Source organism: Prionailurus bengalensis, chromosome D1 (assembly GCF_016509475.1).
Source record: "Prionailurus bengalensis isolate Pbe53 chromosome D1, Fcat_Pben_1.1_paternal_pri, whole genome shotgun sequence".
Classification (NCBI taxonomy): Eukaryota; Metazoa; Chordata; class Mammalia; order Carnivora; family Felidae; genus Prionailurus; species Prionailurus bengalensis.
This window is the reverse complement of record NC_057346.1, coordinates 10,992,781-11,017,819: the sequence shown is the minus strand read 5'-3', so window position 1 is coordinate 11,017,819 and position 25,039 is coordinate 10,992,781. Positions and strand designations below refer to the sequence as shown.

Here is a 25,039-nt window from a genome sequence, read left to right as displayed (position 1 = left end):
CTAATCATACTACAGGACATTTCCATCTATTGTCTTAAACAACAACAACAATCATCAATGACTCAATTGTTTTGTTCTGGATATGAATTTTTTTAATCCATGTTTTAAATGTTAAAATGTAAATTTGGTTTTTATGTTCCTTTAAAAACATCTTCTAGAGCAATCCTTTTTAAAATTTTTATTTATCTTGAGAGAGAGAGAGAGAGAGAGAGAGATCATGAGATCATGAGACCGTGAGATCATGACCTGAGCCAAAATCAAGCATTGGACATTTAACTGACTGAGCCACCCAGGCACCGCCCATATAGAGATACTTTTTAAGGTCTGAAGTCAGATACAGATAAGACGACTTCAAATTTAATTACAGTGAAAATATTTCAAGAAGAGATGTAGGTCAACAGTGATTATGGCATTAAAAAAAAAAGTTTATTTATTTATTTTGAGAGGGGGGAGGGGCAGAGAGAGGGAGAGAGAGAATCAGAAGTAGGTCCCACCTTGTTAGTACAGAGCCTGAGGTGGGGCTCAATCTTATGAACCGTGAGATCACGACCTGAGCCAAAATCAAGAGGCAGATGCTTAACTGACTGCACCACCCAGGCATCCCAATATAGTGATTATGGCTTAAATCAAACCCATCTTCTTGCGAACAGCCCCAACCCCCAGGACAAGTGACTCTGTCTGCTAATGAGGAGCTGCCTGTGACATCTGCACACCATCAGTTTCCCCCATCATTTCAGGGGCATCAGTAAATCACTCAAGGTATTTGAGTTTCCTTGTCAAGTTCCAGGGTCCAACCAGTGCAAGTCATTTACACACCTGGATTCTCCAAACAGCATCAGATACATAACCAGCCCCACAGGTAACACCACCACATTCACTGAAGGTTTACATTATTCTCTTTTGTAAAAATTTTAAATTCTAAATGAATGTGTAACAAAAAAGAAAAAGAACTGATTTATTTGTTCTGGTCTATAAACAAGCAAAACAGATGAAAGTGAAGTCTAAGTTAAAACAATGGAGTTCATCATTTTAAATCTCTCACGCTGAGTTCATTAAAAGAGAATGTAATTTTAAACTCACTTATCACAAACAAAAAACTTAATATTTAGAAACGTATACACAGGCTGTTGAGATAATTACACATGTTTATAAATTTTGTTTCCTTAAAATATCCCCCCACTACACATTTATTGTTATTGTATTTAAATTAAAGTAATTTAACTGTCTGACTTTGTGATAGTTATTCTCTTAATATTGCACAGGGCAGCAGAAATATAACATAGAATAATGTATTGATTTATATCCCAGTGACTTCAAAAGGATCTGTCATGAATATCTCTAGAAGACCAAATAATAAATGATTATACGGGTTTCTGGTTTAGACACAAAATACACGTAGATACCTAAATAAATTAATGTGCAAAATATTTATCTTCTAAAAAATATCTCTGTATCTAACTTAGCTGTGAAGAAGTATTTATAACAATAAAAATGTTCCTTTTATGAGAAGGGAGGAAGGGGAATGAACTGTCTACACGACCAGTTATCTTAATTGAGTCTGACCAATAATTTAAATTCTGATTCCAAAGCCAATTTAGCTCAAAATGACCTCAAATTGTAATCTAGGGCAGTTAACGGACTCATTTTCAATCTCTTATCTTCAAAGAATACCACACGATGTCCCTTTTTTGCTTCATTATGACAGATGGTTTTCTTTAATGAAAATTTTAAATTTTAAACATGTCATGCATAACTTTAACTTACATACACAAAAGGGGAAAATCGGAGAAAGGAATAAATAATTCTTAGTTATCTTTTTCTGACATTTCAAGGTTGTCTTTGGTGTCATTGCAAAGGAATAAATATTACAAATGTAACCAAAAACAATTTAGAAAGTGGTCTAGAATTTTTTACAAAGCTACCAAATACATTCATCTTGTATCTCCAACTTGCAGCCCAACTACATGGAACACTGGAGTTATTCCATAAATATTGGATTAAATGAATGTTTCTAATAAATGTTCCTGCTACCCAACAAGGCTGGGACACAGCCATTTGCAAATGTGTTCATGAAACTGCTCTTATTCTGGTTCACGGCATCACTGCCAAGCCCTGTCTTTATATCCAAGAGATGTGGAGTCTCAGGCCACCCTGGAATCTTCGAGGACTTCTTAGTTGAGGAAAGGTTCTTCAAACAGAACAACCTCCTCACAACTGGCCCTAACTCCCTGGATTGTCAATTCCCTCCAACATTCATCTTCTTAGATCTTTGCTTTTGATGCACCCCTGGAACATTAACCTTTTCCTTTAAGAATTCTGTAAGCTTCAGGGTGCCTGGGTGGCTCAGTCAGTTAAGTGTCCAACTTCAGCTCAGATCATGAGCTCATGGATTGTGGGTTCAAGCCCCGTGCTGGGCTCTGTGCTGACAGATCAGAGCCTGGAGCCTGCTTCTGATTCTGTGTCTCCCTCTCTCTCTGCCCCCTCCTGCTCAGGCTGTCTCTCTGTCTCTCAAAAATAAACAAACATTAGGGCACCTGGGTGGCTGCTGGTTGAGCATCTGACTTCAGCTCAGGTCATAAACACACAGTTCATGAGTTTGAGCCCCGCGATGGGCTCTGTGCTGACAGCTCAGAGCCTGGAGCCTGCTTCAGATTCTGTGTCTCCCTCTCTCTGCCTCCTCCCCCACTCATGCTTCGTCTCTATCTCTCAAAAATGAATAAATGTTAAAAAAAATAAAAAAATAAATAAATAAACATTTAAAAAAAAGTTCTGCTGGCATTCTTAAATCTCAAAAATGCCCTATTAGAACATGTGAGATGAGAGATTTCAAATGTGTGCTCTGGCTTGTAGCAATTGTGACCCTTCAAAGAGGGCATCAGAAGGTTCTCGCATGCTGCTTCAAAATTAAAGCCAACAACCCTTCTCATACCACTAACAGCAACCCAACACACATGCACACAACTATAAGCTGCAGGAGGCTGAGGGCCCTGTATCTCTTCTCCCATGCTGAATTCTTCTTCAGTCCAGGAAGACTGAATCTTTATTAGCTGGAGAGGTTAAATCCCAGGGAATTTGCTCTTGGGGAATGCCAGGCATTGTTGACAGCAGAAGTGCCCCCACTAAAAATAGAGGGATTCAATGAAATCTTGACTAGTGGGTAAAATACTCTCAAACCATTCAGCTCAGAGAAAAACAATAGTTAGACCTTTACCTCATGGGCTGCAAAATACTGAACTCTCTTAAACTGATCAGCCCAAGAGAAAATGCATGTACTAGTGAATGGATGTGGACGTTTCCCACCCATTGTATCAACCTGCAGTGAAGCCCACCCACACAGAGATTTCCCAGAGCTTTTTACTGTCTCACTCCCAATTACTAATAAGTGGCTAAGGACCATTATAATTTGAGAAATAAAATGAAACAGTATGAAACACAAGAGGAGATACTAAAAGATAATAAAGGGGAATTCAGAGGATAAAGAGATAACACAGGATACAAGAAAATTTTTCTAAGTTTATTTTGAGAGAGGCAGAGATAGTGCAAGTGGGAGAGGGGCAGAGAGAAAGGAGACAGAGAATCCCAAGCAGGCTCTATGCTGCCAGGGCAGAGCCCGACATGGGGCTTGAACTTACGAAACCGTGAGATCGTGACCTCAGCCCAAACCAAGAGTTGGTGGTGGCTTAACTGACTGAGCCACCCAGGCATTACAAGAAAATTTTTCTAAAATACTCAGAAATATAAAAGATATTGTACCAAGAAACAAGAAGAGGAAACTACCAAAAAGACAGACAATAAAACAGAATTCTTAGAAATTAAAAACATGCTAGCAAGATAGAAAATCCAATTTGGCAAGAAGCTGACAAAACTTCCCAGAAAGTAAAAGGTAGAGAGTTTCAAGGACAAAGAAATGAATGTAGGAGAGAGAAGACAAAAGGAAAAAAAAAATTAGAGGAGCAATCTAACTTCTGAATAAGAGCTCCAGAGAAAAGAGAAAAAACAGAGATATGAAAATACCAAGTAAATAATGCAGGAACATTTCCTAGCACAGAAAAACATGAATTTCCAGACCAAAATGGCCCACTGAGAACCTACCTCCCATAAAAAAAACAGACCTACAACAAAGTACAGCATTGTGAAATTTCAGAATGCTGTAACAAAGGGAAGATCCTAAGATCTTCTAGATGAGAAATAAATAAGTTTTGTACAAAATATTACAAATCAGAAAGCATTAGATGTCACAAATGCAACAATGAAAGCTAGAAAACAAAAGTTTTGAAGGAGCAATACCTTCCAAATCCTTGGAGACAGCAATTTCCAACCTAGAGAATTGTATATGAGGCAAATATAAATTAACTGCTGCAAGCATAGATCACCAACAGTCAAAAGTGAAGAATGAGAATAAGGTCTAGGATATATGCCCTCTGAAGATGAAAGAAAATAGCCACATTTGAACATATTGACAGGGAATTTACATGTCAGTCTGAGAGGTGGATAATGAATTAGTGATAGGTATATAGAAAACTAAGCAAAGAAAAACTAAGGCCATCATAAACTTCAGGAAAGACAGTACATTATATAAGAAATGAAATAAAATCATATAATTGCTCAACGCTCAGCTGTGAATAATATTTACATGGTCATAATAATGTAAACATTAAATACTGTTTAAATCAAAAATGGAAAAATTGTTATATTGGGAGGCCAAGGTAAAGGAAATAAGGGGGTAGAGAGTATTGTACGAATACTAAACCCACAGAGAATAAAGTCAATAAATAATGCCTGAAACTGACAAAGTAAGAAAGTATAAATATGGACATTAAAAAAGGTAGACACAACTAAATGAATAGAAAGTGGATGCTTCAGGGAAGTCAAAATCAGAAACAGGAAGGATAACGGAGGGGTAAGAAAGGGTAGTAAGGGTTGAGGCAGGGGACTAATGTTTCATGTTTTATAAAATGACTTAACTTCTTAAACAATGTGGACATGTCATTTTGCTAAGAATAAAAATTAAATTTAAGAAAGGGAGGAATTACAACCAATGAATTCTAATTGCTTGAATAGTTAGGATCTTTAATCCCAATACATACGGACTATAATGTAATGGAGAAGAGAGAGACGCTGGCTGACACAACTTCCCTTAATGGTAAGTAAATAGCTGTGGAATTCAAGCAGAGCTGAGAGGCTATATATAACAAGGTCACTCTATAGAAATGAAATATGAAATATCCTTTGTCCTAAATCATTGGGGATTAGAATGTCTCATGACTGCTTTTCCATATGAGTAACACTAATTATATTACCTTTCATTCCAACTTACCACTGGTGAAGAGAGTGGTACCTACATCTATGTCTGTTTCATGTTTGCAACTACACAGAGACTCCTTGAAATCATACCTCCTTCATTACGTAGGACAGAGCTGAATATGAAAGACACATGCTCCAAAAACTAATCCATATAAGTTTTGCCTGCTGCTTGAATAGGCCAATAGTTGGCTCTTCCAAATGAGGCTTAATTATGAACACCCATTATTTATGTTGCACTATGTTACAGACATTCCCTTGGAACTTTGTCATGTATAGAACTTTGTGTTCTTGAATCTGTTTTTCATAATTTTTCCATCCATGCAAGTTACTACATCTTCCTACTAGTATACTACCAATATACTTATACCTAATAGTCATGTTTCCTTGATTCTAGTTTGAGTCTCAGAGCCCTTCTACATGTGGTAGAAGCTAGGAAATTAACTAAAAATATATGCACTCTTTCTGGGGGAAAAAAAAGGCTAAAGGACTTCCCCTATGGGTCAAGTGCATACAATTAAATACATGGGCTTTGGGATATCTATTTTGGCTATCCAGAGGCATCTTTCTCTTACTTCTTCTTTTTTTCCCTTATTCTTCATGCTTCATGTTCCAAAGATTTAAGGATGCCAGACAAATGACTTCCAGATTAATGAAGTGTCACCAACATGATCTTTAGCAGCAACCATTTATTTAAGTACACTAAATTTTACGGCTCTACTATTATGGTGAATTGACAGGTTTAAAATTAACCCTATGCGGGGCGCCTGGGTGGCGCAGTCGGTTAAGCGTCCGACTTCAGCCAGGTCACGATCTGGCGGTCCGTGAGTTCGAGCCCCGCGTCAGGCTCTGGGCTGATGGCTCAGAGCCTGGAGCCTGTTTCTGATTCTGTGTCTCCCTCTCTCTCTGCCCCTCCCCCGTTCATGCTCTGTCTCTCTCTGTCCCAAAAATAAATAAACGTTTAAAAAAATAAATAAATAAAATAAAATTAACCCTATGCAAATAGAAAGGAGAACCTATATAAGCCAAGTTGTTTTTTTAAATTCTACTTTTTTCAAAACCAAGATCTACCAGACTTTGCTTCCAAAGGAGTTGAAACAAACAGCTAAGCAATCAGCCATGGTGTTTCTAACTCAGTTGCAATTCATGGTGATCCTGAACTCTCAGAGAATGAAAACTAAATGGGAAAAAATGTGATTCTAATTATAATCAATACTTAAATCCAACACTAATTGTACACCCCTTCACTATGAACTTTAACAGAAAGAAGGAAAATGGGAAAAAATTACTGAGCTTACTCTGTGCCAGACAGTTGCATAAATTACCTCATTTCATCCTCACAATAACCCTATTAGGCGGGTATTATTATTCCTGTTTCACAGAGAAATAAACTGAGCATTGGAGAGATTAAATAACTGGCTCAAGGTCACAGGAAGCAGAAGACCCAGGGTGCAAAATGCCGTTTGATGTCAAAGGCCCCTGAGGCTCCCCCTACAGTATGCACCACTCTAGAACACTACAAGGAGATACTAAATTAAGAAAGGAAGATAATGTGTAATTATAACTCAGATCAAAGAGCTTGTGCTGGATTTGCATCTCCTCGTGCTCCTGACAGCAGATCTTTAAGCTTCCATGTTGCACCCTGAATCCAATTCTCATACAGCAACTGCAGCTTAACTAGCAACTGGCAGCATCTCACACAGATGAAACGGACACTCGGAGACGCAGTATGAATAAAAGAACATCAGGAGTCAGTCATGCCCATGTCCCCTCTTTTGCCAATCTCACAAAAACAATGCAGCTAATTTGTGACAAACTGAACAAACTTCAAAGGGTTTTGCTATCAACAAACCTTTTTTAAAGGTATAGAATAAAGGTACAGATATCATGGGCAATGGTGCGAGAAAATAAAATGGTGTCTAAAAATTATCACCTACCCTGATAAATGAAACCAATGGGGAGAAAACCCTCTAACATTATCCTTTTCTTCTCAGGTGACCCCATCCCGTTGTCCTGTGAAAGGTTTGTTCATGACCTGGCTCTTTTCCCTTGTGCCCAGATGGCCCCCCAGTCTGAAGCCTTTCCCACCCCAACACCCCATTCTTCCTTCTTTGTGGTCAAATACCCTGGCTATCCACTCCTCCTCTGTCTTTGGCTCTGAGAATGTGAATTTCACTACCCAACTAAACTTCTCTAAGATCCCCACTCTCCTCTGATTCAAACCCCCAGTTTTCCGCTTGTGCCTCATCTTTCTTACACACATATCCACTTTTAACGACTACTGCCCACTTTTTAATACAGTATTTATTTTACAATCTGAATACAAAACAATGTATGCTCATTAGAGAAAACTCAGATGGTATTAAAAAAGGTGTCTTCTTACAGTTTTAGTGAATGACAGATATTTTTTTTAAAAACAAAATCAGTATTATATACACCATTTGTTTCCAACTTTTGTCCACTTTATTCTTCTCTACCAGGTGTTCACACCACTAGGCTCTGGTCCCCACCCCCTTTTTTTCAGTATCACTTTCCAAATTATGGACAAGATGGCATTCTAAATGCGACATAAAAACTACAACATAAATATTTCCGGGTGTAATGAAAATTGCACAATACACTGATTGTAATCTATGTCTTCTCTCCACTGGAAAGGAATACAAATATAGACTACGATGATCCCTCAGTCTTCTTGGTACCCCGCTCCCAGCTGGGCTCCTGCATCTTCCTCCCAAACATGCAACACATCACCTACCTCATCTATGATTCCTAGACGTAAAGCAAAATCCTGACTACAAAGCCTCCAGCTGTCACTATACTGCGAAGAATTCTCCAACCGCCCTAGTGCCCAGGTAATTTTTCCTCTGCCTCTGAAATCTTAGCCACATATCTGGCTTTAGATGCTACCTGGTACTCCCAGTTGCCTTTTCATTCTCCACTAGATAGTAGGCTAACAAAATATTGTAGTGTTGAGTTTTGGAGCTCTGTTGTACACCTGCAGCTAAAAGACTGCATAGATGCCCAGCAAGTATTTCTGCTGTCACTGCTGCTCCCTATGCCCCTAAACCATTAGGTCTCTGCCCTACACCTTCTCTGCCCCACAGAATGGCTTAGCCTCTGTCTAATCCTATATTCCTCTATCTATGACATTATTTTTATCTGAGCCATAATTAGATATGTTTTTCCATCACAACTGGGTCAAGAAAAGTTTCACAAAATACTTATCCTTGCTACAAAGATACATACTCTCTTTCCCATTCCATTCCATTCCATTCCATTCCATTCCATTCCATTCCCTCCCATTCCCTCCCATTCCATTCCATTCCCTCTTTCCTCTATTTTTCCCTTCCTTCCATCCTTCCTTTCCTGCTTTTCAATGCTGGTGGAAGTCTATTTGAATAGATTTTACCACTCACAGTTGAAAATACTGACCTAGAAGTTAAGATACCAGGACACCCAATTTTTTTTTTTCTAGAACCTAATCTATGTAGAACTGAGGTCTATCTTTCATTCAAGGTAACGCCTTTTCTCAATTTCCCCATCATGCTGACAGCTCCATGATTTTATTCCCTTGGGTTTGCAACTTAAAAAGTTTTCTCTCTCCCAGTCACCTACTATTTTGGATCTATCATCTACCCCAGATGAGTCATTTGTCATCTCTAACCTCTCAGCTGTGTGCCTTTTTTATCCTTATCCAAAACCACTACAAGTGTACTTCCTAAGATTATCTGTTTTACAAACTATATCACGGTTGGATTCCTTTAACAAGCCCCTCTGGAACATAAAAATTTAATTTTTATAAAATTTTATAAAACTTGATTTTTGTGTAGCAAAAATCTTTTTCCTAACACTATTTGGTCCAGCTACAGAAACGAACACTCCCTCCAAGTACTGCAGTGATCCCTACCAGTTTCCTCCTATTTCTCTGTTAATTCAAAGCTAGCATCAAACACAGAGCCTAGCACAGCAGATGTTCAAGTGTTATCATGGAATATAACCTTAAATATTTTAGAAAATGATTTCTCCAACATCCCTCTCCTTTGTCTAGCGTTTAAGATTTTAATAAGACCTGGCCCAATCTCCAGTCTGCTTTCAATGATCTTGAAGACCAATTCTCTAGCTAGACACATGCTGTCCTACAGAGAAATGGGTCCTCTCTCTCCTTATCTGTCCTTATGCCCGTGAGGGTCCACATCAAATACCAGCTTGTCCAACACCTTCTTCTGGACATTAAAACGAACCGAGATGATGAGATGATTTTTGTCTTTCTTCACAATTCTCACAATTAGTATTTGCCTCCTACTTTTTGGCAATGATTCATACAGTAACGTTCATGATTTCCTAACTGTCTGAACTAAGCATTTCCTCCCCAACCATCTGAAAGCTTCTGTAGGACTGGTATGGTATTATTGTTTTCCCCCTCAGCCTCCAGGACAGAACTTTGCACATCATATTCACAGTACACATACTTCCTAAACATTTCAAAGAAAACCTCCGTTCAAGATGAACTTTTGAAAAGCACATATTGAGTGCCTAACTTGTTTTACATATGAGATTTTATTTAAGCTCACCAAAACCCACAACGGAGGTGTCATGATCCCCATTCTACAGACAGAGGGAGGCAGGCCCAGAAGTGCAGCAAGGTACAGAATGTCACTTACAGTGAGGCACTCAAACTAGACTTGTCAGACCCAAAGCTCTTGGTTTGCCCCTCCCCCCAGTCACCACTCCCTCACTTCTGGCAGACACCAAGCAAATTCACATCCTGATGCTGTGTGTATTCAGACGGTCTTCACTTCAGAACATGAGAAGATGGAGTCAACTATGCACGTATGGTCCCAGGTTCACCCCTGTAAACTACTTAAGATTTTCACGGCCTCAGCTTCTATTTCAAGACCTGACACAATCTGGCCTCACAGAGCTTTTCTCCCCCCTGCTATCGGGCCACTTCTCCCCAAGCCCCCCCACCCCCCCATGCTGTTCCCTCAGCATCACCCTATGCATTCATCTCTCCACCACCTGAATCACTTCTGCTTCCTGCTCCAGGGAGTGGAGGCCCAGGCCCAGCTTAAGGGGGTCTGAAGCAGAGTTAATGGCTTTCTTCCCTGTGCTCCAATGGTATCTAATTCATGTCTCTACTTATAAGGATGGTATGTCTGTCTCCCACACTACATGGTGAACTCCAGAGGCAGAAGCATAGCTTCCTCGACCTTATAATCTGAAACCCAAAACAATCTGGAAGCAACTTGGCCTTGTCAAGATTTCAGGAAAGTTTGCTGAATTAAATGGAATTTACGAATGTGTGTTGTGATTCACTGTTTGTTGAATTAAGTAGTCAATCAACCAGGTCTCAAATGAGAATACCATCTGTTCTTATTTCACAGAGTTTTGTAAATGTCACCTCTTCACCCCACCCCAACCACACAGAGGTGGGATCCCTGTAATAATCTTTTAGAGTATCCTGTTCCCGTCCTTATTTTTTTTTTATCAGAATATGGGATTATAAATATTACATGTATGTTACTGGTTTAATGTCTCTATTCCTCCACACTTAGAGTGGAAGTTCCATGAAGACAGAGACAATGTATGTTTACCACTGCATTCCCAGAACACCGCACTCAATAAATATTTAGTGAACAAATGATATGAAGACTGGATGATAGAATGCAGAGCAAAAGTCTGGGACTGTACGATGATGATTAAGACATAATTATGGGGATTATCGATGCAGTTCCTCTCCTTGTAGATAGCTAACACAAAATCTGAGTTTCTTTTCCAACACAGCATATGTCTTTAGTTGGCAAAAATACTTCCTGCCCTGCCAGTAGGGCATTTATGTCTGACTCATTTGCATAATAATAGCAATTACTTTATTTTATTCCAGATAGTAATTTACAAAAATATAAGCAGGGAGAAATATTAAATCAACTCAAGTCTCACTTAAGATTTTCTGTAAAATACAGAGGTCAAATGGCTTCTTCTTTCTAAAAACAATTTTGATTTTGATGTATGATTCTGATCTTCAAAGCACTACACAAACAACCTTTAGGAGACACGTGCTTGACAAACTGGAACAGTCAACCTATTTCGAAGCAAGTGGACTCGAGCAGACCGAAACACAGTTGCTGGCACTAGGGCAGATGTCTGCAGGGCCCCCACATTACATGGGCTCCTTCCAAGGCTGTGTGGCACGGGGACCTGCCGACATGTTTTTGTTTAATTTTTTTTCTAATGTTTATTTTTGAGAGAGAGAGAGAGAGAGAGAGAGAGAGAGAGAGAGACCGGGCATGAATGGGGGAGGGTCAAAAGAGAGGGAGACACAGAATCTGAAGCAGGCTCTAGGCTCTGAGCTGTCAGCACAGAGTCCGATGCAGGGCTTGAACTCACAGACCGTGAGATCATGACCTGAGCTGAAGTTGGATGCTCAACCGACTGAGCCACCCAGGCGCCCCAAAGCCAACATGTTCTCATGGTCACTTATCTCCTAAATTTTGTGGAAGAGTTTTTTATTTTCCTTAAACGGGCCCTTCAAAATTGCACATCCTTCAGGCCCCATGAAACCCACATCAACCTTTGTGCTGATGGCTTTCAGCCTTATAAGGAGAATCACTTTTCTCTCTAACATATTCACAAGCAACATGACAGTGCAGGCATATTCAAGATTTTTTAAAGTCAAGCTCTACTCACTGAAGAAGTCATGTTCTCATAATATCCTTCTTTGGGTCATGGAAAGAGCACTATGTCTGAATATTATGTTTTTCTAGATCCATATACACCTCTCTTTCTCATCAATAAACACGGCTCACATGCACTGAAGTCCTGTGATCTCTAATATATTCACCACTCTAACATGGGGGCACTGCTAATTTTGCCATTTTGCAGAAGAGAAAGCTGAAACTTAGGGAAGCTATAGGGCTTGCCCCAAGTCGGATGGCAAATAAGGGATATGTACAGCTGGGCTTTCAACCTGGGGTTGTGGGCCGCTCCCTCTTAAACTCTATGTGATCCTACCCTCTAGGTTTCTTGCCAGCACAAAGTATTCCATCTCAGTCCTTTGTAATTCCCCACAGAGCTGGAACTCAATTAATATATGTGATCAACGGTTGGAGGGAATACCTAATGTAACACAATCTCAAGTGCTGTGACATTACTATAGATATTCCTAAAGGATGAGGTAATCAGATACCAAGGCCTGTCACATGTTATCTCAAGGATGACACCGACAGAAAACAGGCCAGTGTTGGCAGCTACCAATCAGAAAGTCCTGGGTGAGAATACAGAATGGAATAGAAAGAAGCCTTTCAAGTCCTATCAGTGATGTGGTCTTTGAATTCAAAGGAAAACATATTTACATATATCTGGCAGAAAAAGAATGCACAATAGGTACATTAAAACCTTTTCTCCACCCCCCCCAAAAAAACCACACATACACAAAGCAGAGCAAAGGGCTTATCTTTTCAGTGTAGTCGCGTTTTGGTCTCCAACTGCTCGGAAGCTAAATTAATAGTGCAGGAAGGTAGAAGTGTATCATCCTAGCTGAAAACAGTTAAATCAGTGGCTGCGTGTAGACAAGGCCTAAAAGCGCCTTAACTGTAATGTATGGAAACTGCCAGAAAGGCTGCCATTTGGCACGCAGACCAACATCAAAAGGCAATGACCCTAATGAGCATCTTCAGCAGACAGACAGCATTTCAAAAGTGCGAAATGAAAGGGCATAATGACACCACTAGCAACGCCAAATAATTTACATCCCTTTACATCAGTGAATGGTTTTAAGGGTTGGTACCGAGAGTTAATACTGATAACAAAAAGGGCTAAACGTGACATGACTGTGACCTTCAGATGGACTTCTGGATGTTGTTGCCCTACTGTAGTAAGCACATCGACCTGTATTATCAATGACTGTTTCACTAGGGTTGTTTCCTCGTAGGAAAAAACTCTGGGCCTCGTGGACACCTAATCCGTAGGATTCAGAGGGGTCCCTGGGCATCCCCCTCTTCCTAAGAGGGCGTCTCTTACACTATTGCTTAGAGACCTTTTCCAAGACATGTATGAAACTCTCTTCTGAATTTTACTCATTTCTCCTCTTTTTAACTCAAGGAACCCTAATCTTAGTCTTTTTTATTTCAAAACTCAAGTACTCATTATTACTACATAGCCAGTTGATTCATGGTTCCAATCTTGTCTGATTTGTAACCCATTTTTAAGTACTAGTAAAATGCTATTTGTAATTTGCTGCCCTTTCTTTTAAAGATCCAGATGTTTCTTAGCTTATACATTTGTCAGAACACTACACTGAGGAGTTATCAGTTATGGAAGTGACATTAAAATATTTATCCTGAGACCATGAAATATCTGTGGGCTCTAAGACTCAATACTTAAACAGTACCAGAGAGCCTTTTCTGCATGCCTTTGTCTCCTCTCAGGCTGCCTGTTCCCAGAAGACTGGCAGTGGCAGGTGGGACCCCATCTCTCTCCACCCTGCCGACTGCTTCTGCTCTCCATCACCACAAACCCAAGATTGGCAGGGAAAGTCCATACTGTTCTCTAGCAACAGGTAGTCAATCACTCATTTCGCACAAAGACAGGAAGGACTGTCTGTAAAATATCTTTGGAGGTCTGCCAGTAGCATTGAAGTCACTTTCTGTCTGGAGGGCAGCCACGGTGCTTTAACACTGAAGACGTAAATATGGGGAATTCATCAAACTCCTATTAAGTAGAGGCTTTGTCACCTTAAAAAATTAAGTGGTTGGGTCAGAAATTCCCAAGTCCATATTTCATATTTCAAGCAGTGTAAAGTTTATAAGATGCCGTCTATAATTTAAGAAACCAAGTTCCATAGCAAACAAAAACATCTGTCATGTGTAAAGATTAGGTTTTGAATGAGAAAATGGTGCTATTTATTTTGAGAGGCAATTAAGACCTTGTTCCCTGTGACAGAAAAATATAGATACAGATTACTTACATTAAACTACATATTACCTATCTGAGGAACTCGATTAATGATGAATAGACTCCAAAGAGAAGCACTAAGCAAAACTCTTAGAATTACAGGTTTTCATGTGACTAACTGCTCCCTCTGATCCGTCGCCTTGAGTAAGCACCCACAGCCCTTGCTAAGACCACACCCATACCATAATTTTTGGGTTTGGTGGGGGGTTTGCAAATAATTACTGCCTTAATTCTTGTACTATCAAGCTCAAGAAACAGTTCACCAGTTAGGTCAACAAATCCTTAGTTTAAACAATTAGCAAGGAGACTCGGATAAACCTCCTTTATTGAACAAGATTATGCTCTGCTATTTTCTGCTATTCCAGTACTACTTCTAAAAAAGTAGATCCTGAGGAAACATACCTGGGAAAAAAAGTCAACAAATTCAATCTGTTGAGGGAAGAAGGGGGAAGCTTCTTGAAAAAGTGACTTTAAAAAAATGTAAATTTTTGGACTAACGAAAGCAACATGATTGGTAGATCTTTAGAACCTTCACAGCAGGAATAGTAACTCAAAAACTATTAAATAAAGTACAGGCCACACTTCCACACTGTCTGTGTTATATTCTTTTTGTGTCTACCTGTGTTAAATTTTAAACAAATTCTGAGTTATTTCCAGTATTTTAATCTACACTAATATTTGTCGAAAGAAAAATTAACTTTCTGGTTTTGGGATAGAGTCGTGCAACTTCTTCCACATTCTTCAGTACAACTATATTATATTCAGTTGCATTTTGTTCAGAAACACACCTTTCTGACCTTCAAATAAAAATCAACAAAAATAATACAGCTCGGCATAATTGTACTCACAGCAAACCTGACTGAAACACACCTTGATGATTCACTTAGTGAGGGACGTTGTATGTACTCATATACCTACTAGCTGGCTTCTGTGAGGTAGCAAAGGTGTCCTTTGTTCTTAATCAGTGCTACCTTGTTAGAAAACCAGTCAGTCCTATTCATTCCTCTACTCTAGCAAGAAAAATTGGAAGAGGATTGTAAAATTGCCAGATAAACACGACTTAACCATTCCAAATCATTCCATTTTTCCACAAAACATCCAGAACTGCTGTTAGAATAAACTCAAATTTGCTGTGTGATTCCGCAACCTTTCACCTTATTCGGAAAGAGCAAAAGATACCAAAATGAGACAGGCTGCAGGACTGATTTCCTTTGGTGTTAAGGGTAGCATACGTTGTATTTAAATTTTCATACGCACTGTATAGAGCACAGAGACTGAACTACCACTGTCCCTGAAAATACACTTGAGGAAAAAATAATAATTATGTTACTATTATAATAATTATTACTACATATACACATTTACATATATGTGCGTACGTATATATAATACTGTTTTTATTTTCACCCTGACCCTTTGATTTGAAGGCTTCGATTTTTTTAACTGTGGAATTATCAATATTTTAATGGAAAATGATTTCTCTTTGGAAAACCGTTCAACTTCTTTCTTTTGTTAGGCAAGCTTGTGTGCGTTTAGTGTTCTGCCTTGTCCCCATCCTCACAGTCCTAGGGCGGGACTGAGGCCGCTTTCCCTCCAGGGAACACTGATCAGAATGCCACCCTTGCCTGGTCAGCCACCGCATCCCAATCCGGGACTCCCTGGACGGGTACTAGCCTGCGCCTGCCCGCACATCCCAACACGGAAGGTTACACCCTTCACGGTGGTGGAAAGGTTGGCCAGCAATCCCTCCCAAAGGCCCCCCAAAGAGCAGGTCTCCATGGCCACGCCCCCACCTCGACGGGAGGAGGGCACGCGCGGAGACCAGCCGGCACCACAGAAAAGGGCAAGCCCGGTGCGGCCCCGGTCAGGTGGCGGAGGGACCAGCGACCTGCCGCGCGGGGCCGCCCGGTGGCTGAGGGTCCCCTCAACCCCCCTCGGCCCCACCCCCAGCCTCGCCCCCGGCCCGCAGCAGGCCGGTCGGCGCACGCGCGAGTCGATGCTCCCAGCCACTGCGCCCTCCTAGGCTACAAGCTCGGTCCGGGAAGACACGGGCAGAGTGTGCACGCTGGGGGGCGGAAGGGACGCCCCGGGGCTGCGTGACAGAGGCTCGAGTGGGCGAGCATGGGCGGGCCGGACCTCCTGGGGGCACCTGGGCTCCATCTTCTTCCCTCCGGGCTGCGGGGCGGGGTTTCTCCTGGCGGGGGGGGGGGGGGCGAGCAAGACCGTTAGGCTGGAACACCGGAGACGGTCCTGGCAGCTCTGGGCCGTCACCCGTGCCGCAATAAAAGCCTCTCACGGCTTCCCGCCCAGCCAGCCTCGCTCTGATTGGTCGCCATGGGAAAGGGACCCGAGTTGGCTGGAGGCGGTGGCCGGGGCTACTCCCGTGCCGCCCGGGGAGGGCCCGCCCCGAGCGCTCCCCCACCCGGGCTCCGCCGTCTAGGGTAGCAGAGGCGGCACCTGGCAGCGGCCGCCGGGACTCACCGTCCCCTCTGCTCTGCTCTCCCCGGGCGCTTCCCGGCACACGCCCCCCTCCCGGAATGTGCGCCCACCCCACCCAGCTCTCTGAGGCCCCTGATCCATTTCTTCCTCCTTCCCGACCATCCATGCCAGAGCGCAAATCCCTGGGTGGGGTGGGGTGTGGAGAGCAGCTGGAGGGGCCATTGGGCGAGCACAGAAGAATCTCCCAGGGAGGCCGGGGTGGAAATACCCTAAATGAAATGAACATCCCTCCCGGCCGGCCACCGAGGTTTTCTGGGCGGCGGCGCAGCCCCCGCCACCCGCGCGGCAGCATCCCTTGACTATCTCCTCCTCAGCTCCCTATTGTTCACACTTTGCTAGATTCAGGAACCTCGCCCAAAGAAAGGAGGCTAGGCGAGGTGCTGCGGGTGGCTACCTGCCATTCTTCTCGCGCACCGTGCAACACGGGGCTCGCGGTGAGTGTGAAGGCACACGCGCGCGCACACACACGCGCACACACACACCAGGCTGCCCGATCACGCCCTCCTCGCCCTCCGCCCCTCCGCACTTCCTCCTGTCAAAACGCGGCGCTCGGCCCTCCCATCCCTCCGTGCTCCCGGCCGAGAGCAGGCTTTGCAAGTAACCAGCGATTTGGCAAATGAAAAACTAACGTCATATCGACGGGGATGCAAGAACGGCCACACAGCCCTGAGATTCTGCCCATTTTCGCCTCATTTTGCAAACCGTTATTCAGCCCGGGCAGGAGGGGGGGGGGGCTGGGCGCGACGGCGGCGAGCCCCACTTTATTAGACCCAGGGAAATAACGATGGGGCAGCCGCCCCGGCCTTATTGTTCACTCTTCCCGGGACCGGGGCTCACGAGCCCCTGCCCCGCGGAACCTGAGCCCGCGCAGCAGCACCTCCGAGCCGCGGCAACCCCGCCCCGCCACCCGCTTTGGGAAGGAGCGCTGCCCAGCACCGGTGCGGCCACAGCGTCCCCGGGAGCGTCCCCGTCCCCGGGAGCAGGCGGCTCAGCTCCCGCGTTGCGGGCACACAAAGTGGGAAGGGCGGGCGCGCCGGAGGCGCGTCCGGTGCTCGCGGCGCTGGTAGGCAGCCCCGGTCCGGCGCAGCCCCGGAGAGCGCAGGGCTCGGCGGGGCAGCAAGGGCTACGCACTCCTTCCTCGGCTCAACGACAATGACCACCCTTAGCATTCCACGTAAAGCCACCCCAAATACCAGTGTCCTCGTGGGAGGAGGAGGGGGGAGGGGGCGATCAGTACATCAGACTGAGAATAATCATAATTTCAAAATGTACCTGCAGTTCCCAGGAAAAACAAAGTCCAGATGAGATCCTTAGTTTGCAGCATTGTAATCTGCTGGCTGGGAGGGACGTTCTTGCCGCGGTAAATTCTGTGCCCCCCCCCTTGCAGAGAGTGTGGACGGCGGCAGAGCCACAGACCTAGGGGCAGACAATTGCCAGGCTGAGTATGATTATTTTTGCAGAATTGTTTCCTGCCAGCGGCTTGTCGAGCTGCGTTCACGCGCTGATCGGAGAATGAGTGACAGTCCCAGCCTCAGCACACTCGCAACTCGGAGATCCTTGCGCTGGCCCGGGTTCGCTTTGATGGAACTGGGGATGGGAGCGGGGGGCGGGGGGGCGGGGGTGAGAACCTCACTGTGTCCTTCCACCACGCCGGCCACAAATAGTGCCGAACATCAAGGAGGTAAGAGAGACAGGGGAGGCAGATGCGGCCGCCTGCAAAACGCGGCCTGGAGCTGCTGGAGGAGTCGGGCTCTTTCTCACGCAGTCTTCAGGCAGAGCTGGGATTTCTTCTCTTCACACTTCTCCCCCACGCCTCCACGGTCCCTCCTGCCACCCAGCCTTCCTTAGTTGGGAAGGTGGATATTTTAATAACCAGTAAATAATAAATACACAATCTTAGGTTTGGTTAGGTTTTCAAAGTCGTCTCTCCATTTAGATCCTAAGATCCTTGAAACACAGGATAGCTTAGGACTTTTTTTTTTTTTTTTTAAGTGCAGGAAATGAGAAATTTGGAGAGGGATGGAGATAGACTGCTAGTGCAGGGCTTTGCTTTGGGTTTGTTTGTTTGTTTGTTTTAAACTGGCTATGAAGTTTACTCTCCCACAGAGTGGCAACAGATCTCAGGGGAAGGAGGTGGGAAGCTACTTAAGTTCGAAGAAAACGCAGATGTTTGGAAGGAATTTCCAGAAATAACCGAAGGAAATGTTTTCTTGTTTATGAATGCTGAAATCTGTGGTCTCTTTAGGAAGATCACTGAGCCTTTTACATAGATTTTATGGTACAGGCGAGATACTGGATATTAATTTTTTCTTATAATGGCACAGAACCTCAATTCTTAAAGCTATTCACGTAGGATTTCACTGAGGTACGCACAGAGGGTTTCAGTTAATCTTACAATTGTATTTTATATAGAAGAGGGTGGGGGAGCAGGGGGGAAATAAACATGTCTCAGCGCCTGAGCAAGGCTTGAGTGTTTAAGAAACAAAATTTGAGGAAGAATCAGGAGCACAAATTGTTCTAGATGCTGGACTAGCTTATTAGCCCAGCACAGTGACCCTCCCAGAGGAAGGCTGCCACGTTCAAAGCACCAATGCATCAATATTACCAAGTACTCCCTTTTTCTTTAAAGGTCAGGCTCTCCACAGTTGTACCGCTCTTTAAAATCCCATCCTCCACTAGCCAAACAGCCAATCTCCATTACCAAAGAGGCTGGTATCTCCTTCCTGTCTCCTCCCACGTGTTAGACCACAAGAGCCACACCAGCACGCTATGACTTCTGGGACCCCTAAAAAAGCGTTCCTTTCCCAAATCCATCTTTCCAACGTTATTGCTTAAATACTTATCTCATGCCGATTATAAGTAATTCAAAAATACAGAAAAGTAGAAAGGAGGAGCTAGAAATACCCCCCAAATCCCAGATTCCAGATACCCACAGATTTTGTCCTTGTATACGCATATGATTTTTAGAAGTGACATAGTATAGTAGCAACTGGAATCTTGTTTATTTTCCCTAACATTTCATTATAAGCATTTTCCCAGGCCATTAAAAAGGCGTTCTAAATATTTTTATCGCTATGCAATATTTCTATATACCAATGGTTCTTCAATGGTCTCCCCCTTGTTGGATATTTATATGGTTGCCAAAGTTTGACCATATAAATAATGCTTTTTGAACATCTTTCAATAAATATTTATTGAACAGCCACTGTTTTTAGCCCTGTGCTGGATATAGTGGACCATATAGGTTTTTCTAATGGTGGCTATATTTAAGCATATTTAGCTTCAGATATAAGCTTCCATTAACATGTAAAATACTACTACTAACATATAACATTAAGTCCCACGTATCAGACTCTTTTCCTAAAAAGAGATTTGATAGCAAAGAAAGAGAAAATAAGCCTGAAGGGTAAAAGGGGAAAAGGGAAGGTTGGAATACCCAAAATAAAATTTTCCTATTTCTAATTTTACCAAGAGTGGGAGACACACCCTTCTCTCAAAACCTCCCTCCTTATAGCCCGTGTCACTAGAATTAAAAGATTTCTATTTTTTTCTCCCCAAATGTCCCTATTTTTAGCTTTCTAACGTAGGCAGGTGTAGAAATCCTATCTGACTTCAGCATGATTGAATTTCTTTTTTTCTCTCTCTCCTGCCCCTCCCTGCCCTGTGTGCCTGTTGATCTGTGTTGTAATGACTCATTCTAGAATTCTGCCCCACAGTGATTCCAATCCACATGGCATGGGTCTCTCCCATGTTCTTTCAACAGGACCCATCACTTGTCTCCAATTCGTCCTTTCTCCACTCATCAATGCCTATCTCTGTGAGCTCTGCAAGTCAGTCCCTCCCTGAACCTCACTTTGAAATGGGACAAAACTGTGGTCCTCCCCGATGTCTCTTCCCAGAGGGAGTCCTGGGGCTGTCAGACACACATTAATGAGCATCTATCCTGTGAACATCTGGGCGAGAAGGGAGAGGAAGGAGCCACTGGGCACAGTGCTTTAGAGTAGGAGCTTTCCTGGTAAAGCAGAAAATGGGCTACCGAGGCAGCCCCAGCAAGGGGTAACAGGTCCTAATCTAAGGCAGCAAATGGGGAAGAAAGCCAAAAGGAGCACAGATATGAGAAATATTTCTAAGATGAATAGCAGAACTGAAGAACTTCCTGAAGATTGGGGTCCATCTGAGGCAGAGGAAGACATCAAAGTTCCTTTCATTTATTCAACAAATACTTATTAAGTATCTGCTAAGTGCCTGTCACTGGGGATATAGCTGTGGACAAAACAGAATCTTTGCCTCCATGGACTTCCATTTTTATGGGGAAGATAGAAATAAATTGATAAATATCTGGTATGCTTATGGTGATATGTGTTCAGGAGAACTATAGAGAGGGGTACGGGGGATAGGGAGTTCTGGGGTGGGGAGGAACTAACATTTCGGATAGGGGAGCTAGGGAAAATGTCCCCATATCAGAGAGGTCTGAGACACAGCATACCAGAGAACATCGATGTTTCAGCGGTGGGCAGAAGGAATTGCCAAACAAGCAGTGAAAATGTGGTCAGAGGGGTGGACAGAAAATTGAAACAAGTAAGCTGATGATTTAAAAGTTCCCTGGATTTGACTATTGGAAAGTCATTAGCAGAGAGAACGTTATGGAATGGTGGGGTAAGGAAATCATCACTGTCCCAGGAAATGAAAAGGTGGCTTGTCCAGGAAGAAGAAGCAGGGAGTGTAGACTACTCTCTTAAGGAGCAGTATGGTAATGGCACAAGGACAGGAAGGCAAGCTTGAGGGGAAAGGAGGTTTGAATGGAGACCTTCTTTTCTTCTTTGTTAATACGAAGATGTTTGTGTTAGGTTCTAAAGTACATTCCATCCGTTGCTGAACCCCTCTAAGGGTCTAAGGGTCTCAGTTAGATTACTTGAGAAATGAATCAGTCTAGAGCAAAGTGCTCCCACTGGCACTCTTCCCCACTTAGGGTTTCTTTCCTCTTGGTGCTGAAAAGGAGACCCCAGGCAGGATTGCAAGACTCACAGATATCCCAGGTACTGCCTTCCTTATATGGCATGGGCAAAATGCATCTTGGGGAAAAAGTTCCAGTCAAAAATCATTTGATTATACATGCAAGAACTTATTTCTGAACTCTCTAGTCTATTCTATTGGTCTGTAGTCTATCTTTACACTGATACCACATTGTATTGATTACCATAGCTTTGCAGTAAGCTTTTAAATCAGGAAATGTGAGACGTCCAACATTGTTCTTCTTTTTCAAGATTAATTTGGCTATTCAGGACCCCATGAGAATCCTTATGAATTTTAGGATGACTTTTTTATTTCTGCAATAAAAAGGTCATTGATATTTTGGTAAAGATTGAGGTGTGCTGTTTTCTACTCTGCCCAGAGTTGATATCTGGGCTAGTATTAGAGCCTTGTGGACATCTTGGAGATGAATATGCTTTAGGTATCTCACTGCACAGCTATGGGAAACTGAGTCACAAGGGACTACCTGTCACAACATGCCCACTTGGGTGAGCTGTTCTTTTCCATGTAGATATGGAGACATGAAGTGGGATCCAGTCACAAGAATCAGGCTGTGAAATGTGTGGCAATGTAGAGAAGTTACAGTGAGCTAACAAAGGAAAGATGGGTTTAAATGGTTTCTTGGTGCTGAAGTGAACGCAGACCCTGGGCTGCCTTATTTCCCTGTTTGGTCCTTTTTAAAAAAAATCTTCTGAGGGGCACCTGGGTAGTTCAGTCTGTGAAATGCCAGTATTCAGCTCAGGTCATGATCTCATGGTTCGTGGGTTCGAGCCAAGCATCGGGCTCTGTACTGACAGCTCAGAGCCTAGAGCCTGCTTCGGATTCTGTGTCTTCCTCTTTCTCTGCCCCTCCCCCATATTCATTCATATTCTCTCTCTCTCTCTCTCTCTCTCTCTCTCTCTCTCTCTCTCTCTCATATCTCTTTCAAAAATAAATAAACATTAAAAAAAATTTTTTTTAATCCTCTGAAACAGGTGATTTAGCAGACTGGAAAGAGGAGCCAAGATTTCCATGTCATGATCTTACAAATCTCAGAGTAGGACTGAGCTAATGTTGGAGACATAATAACTTCCTTTTTCCTCTTATACAACATCCTACACACCCCAGTGGAAAAAAGTGAAGTGGGTAAGTGCTCACGTCTTGCAATATGACATTCCAAGTTCAAATCCTAGCTTCTCCACCTGTAAGCTCTGTGGATCTGGGCAAATTATTTCATACCTGCAAACCTTGTTTTTCTTGCTCATAAAATGGGATTAGAACAGCATCTGTCTTTCAGACTTCTTATGAATGTTAATTACAAGAATGTACACAGAGGGCTTAGCGCAGACCTGACACTCTTTCATTCAACGGGTATATATTGAACACCTATGACATACACTGTGTTAGTAGTCAGGGATAAAAAGAAGATGAACAGAGCACACATGTTTACAAGGCTTATCAAGAAGACCAACAACCAAACAAAGAGAGGATAAACCATTATAAACGGTCATTAGGATCCTGAAGGAAATAACCAGGATTCTCTGAATAAAGAATGACAGCAGAGATATATGTGACATCAAGGCAGGCTTCCCTGGGGACAGGCGACAGGTAAGTTGCCACCTAAAGACTGAGAAGTGCCCAGGCATGGAAGGAAAAAGAGGAGGTGCTTTCGAAGAATGTGCCAAGACCTTGAGGTCAGAAAAACCGGCTGGTTCTAGAAACTAATAGCATGTGAGTGGCTGGGATGGAAAGAGAGAGGGGAGGAGGGACAGGAGATAAGCAGCACATAGGAGCCACCTGGAAGGCTCAAGTAAGGAGTCTGTATTTTATTCAAAGTTCAAAGAAAGCCCCTGGAGGACTTTCAGCAGCAGAGTGACATGAGTTGTTTTACATGATTTAATAACCACTCCGAATGCTATGTGGAGAATGGTTTATAGGGAGACAGGAGAGGGTGCGGGGAGCCCAGTTAGAAACCACTGCAGAAATCCCAGGAAGAGAGGGTGGAGGTCAGGGAGGGGTGGCAGGAGATGGAGATGAGCAGAGATTGCTGAAGGATGTGAGGAGGAGAGAGAAGTCAGGATGCCGAGCACGCTCGGAGAACATGTTTGGAGAGGAGGGGATTCTGGACAAGTTACAACCACCTGTGGACCCGCATGTGGAGATATCAAGCCTTAGCAGAAGATCTTAGCAGGAGATCCGAATTTTGGGGCCATGAGCACTCGTGTCATCTAAAGCCACGTGGAAGGATGAGATCGCTGAGCCAGAAACGTGGCGAGAGAAGGGGACGGTACAGACCCAATCCTGAGAAATGCCAGTTTTAGGGGGTTTAGGTGCAGAAAGCAGAACCAGTAAAAAGACCAAGAGGAGGCCATCTGGGAGAGATCTGAGTCTCAGGACCAAGACAGGAAAGACCTGTCAAAAGGAAGGATGCGTCCCTGATGAGTGGTGCTGAGAAGCTCAGTAAAATGAGGACAGAGAAGAGCGTCCACCAGATCTGGAGATCAAGAGGGTCGTTAGCAACACTTCCCAGAACAGACTCACATGCTGGGCTCCAAGTGAGGGCCTAACGAATGTTAGCGCTAACAATAATAAGAGACTCTCTGGTCATCCCTTGGAGCTTCTGTGATAATGGAAAGACGCTGGGGGACTGATCAGGGCACAGAAGTGCAGCACTCAATGATTAGCTATTCACAAGTAGAAACTGGTCTTATTTTAAGGTGTGAGCTAGGACATCGCTGCCCTTCCTGAATAATTGCCAAAGTAGTTATGGACAACTAACGCTCCAGAAGATTTGGTGGCATCAATACTTGGGTAAGAGGAGAGAAATATTTTCCTTTTCCTCCTACTGTCTACACTTCTCAGGATTAATTCTGTCCATTCTCCTCCCCTTTAGACCTCTGTGTATTCTCTGGTTGTACTGCTTCCCTTGGTCACACCCCAAAAGGCCATGAGGCATCAATCCCGGAACCACAGAAAGGAGCCTAGGGGGCAGAGCCAACACTAAATTTAGGTCCCTCCAGGCTCATGTGTGTCATTAGAGCCAGAGAGGGGCCCTGTCCGTGGACCTGTGCCCACTGGTGGCACTTTTTCACCTGGGCACAAGCACCTTGGAGAGTGAGAGAGGAGTGAAGGGGAGGAACAGATGGCCAGCATTCACTATGGAAGGCAAAGGCAATCACTCTGTTACTACCACCACTACTGCCACACCACCTCTTTGCAAGAGGAGCCAAAGTGTTCCTGTCCTTGACAGCGCGACTGCATTGCATCTGTCTTGAGA

The 25,039-nt window shown here is 43.3% G+C and overlaps 1 protein-coding gene across 18 annotated transcripts in view; it reads right to left on the bottom strand.

Moving 5' to 3' along the window:
* NCAM1 (neural cell adhesion molecule 1) overlaps window positions 1-18,346 on the bottom strand; it is a 314,823-nt gene extending 296,477 nt beyond the window's left edge. For 7 of the 18 annotated variants that reach the window (XM_043579347.1, XM_043579348.1, XM_043579343.1 and 4 more), the window contains exon 1: window positions 18,025-18,345. In XM_043579347.1, the coding sequence (XP_043435282.1) occupies window positions 18,025-18,076 (52 nt within the window). In that variant the 5' untranslated portion in view covers window positions 18,077-18,345. Of the gene's footprint in view, window positions 1-18,024 lie in introns of all 18 variants that reach the window. The other 11 variants (XM_043579349.1, XM_043579350.1, XM_043579351.1 and 8 more) reach the window with 3 other exon arrangements.
* Between the last annotated feature and the right edge of the window lie 6,693 nt (window positions 18,347-25,039).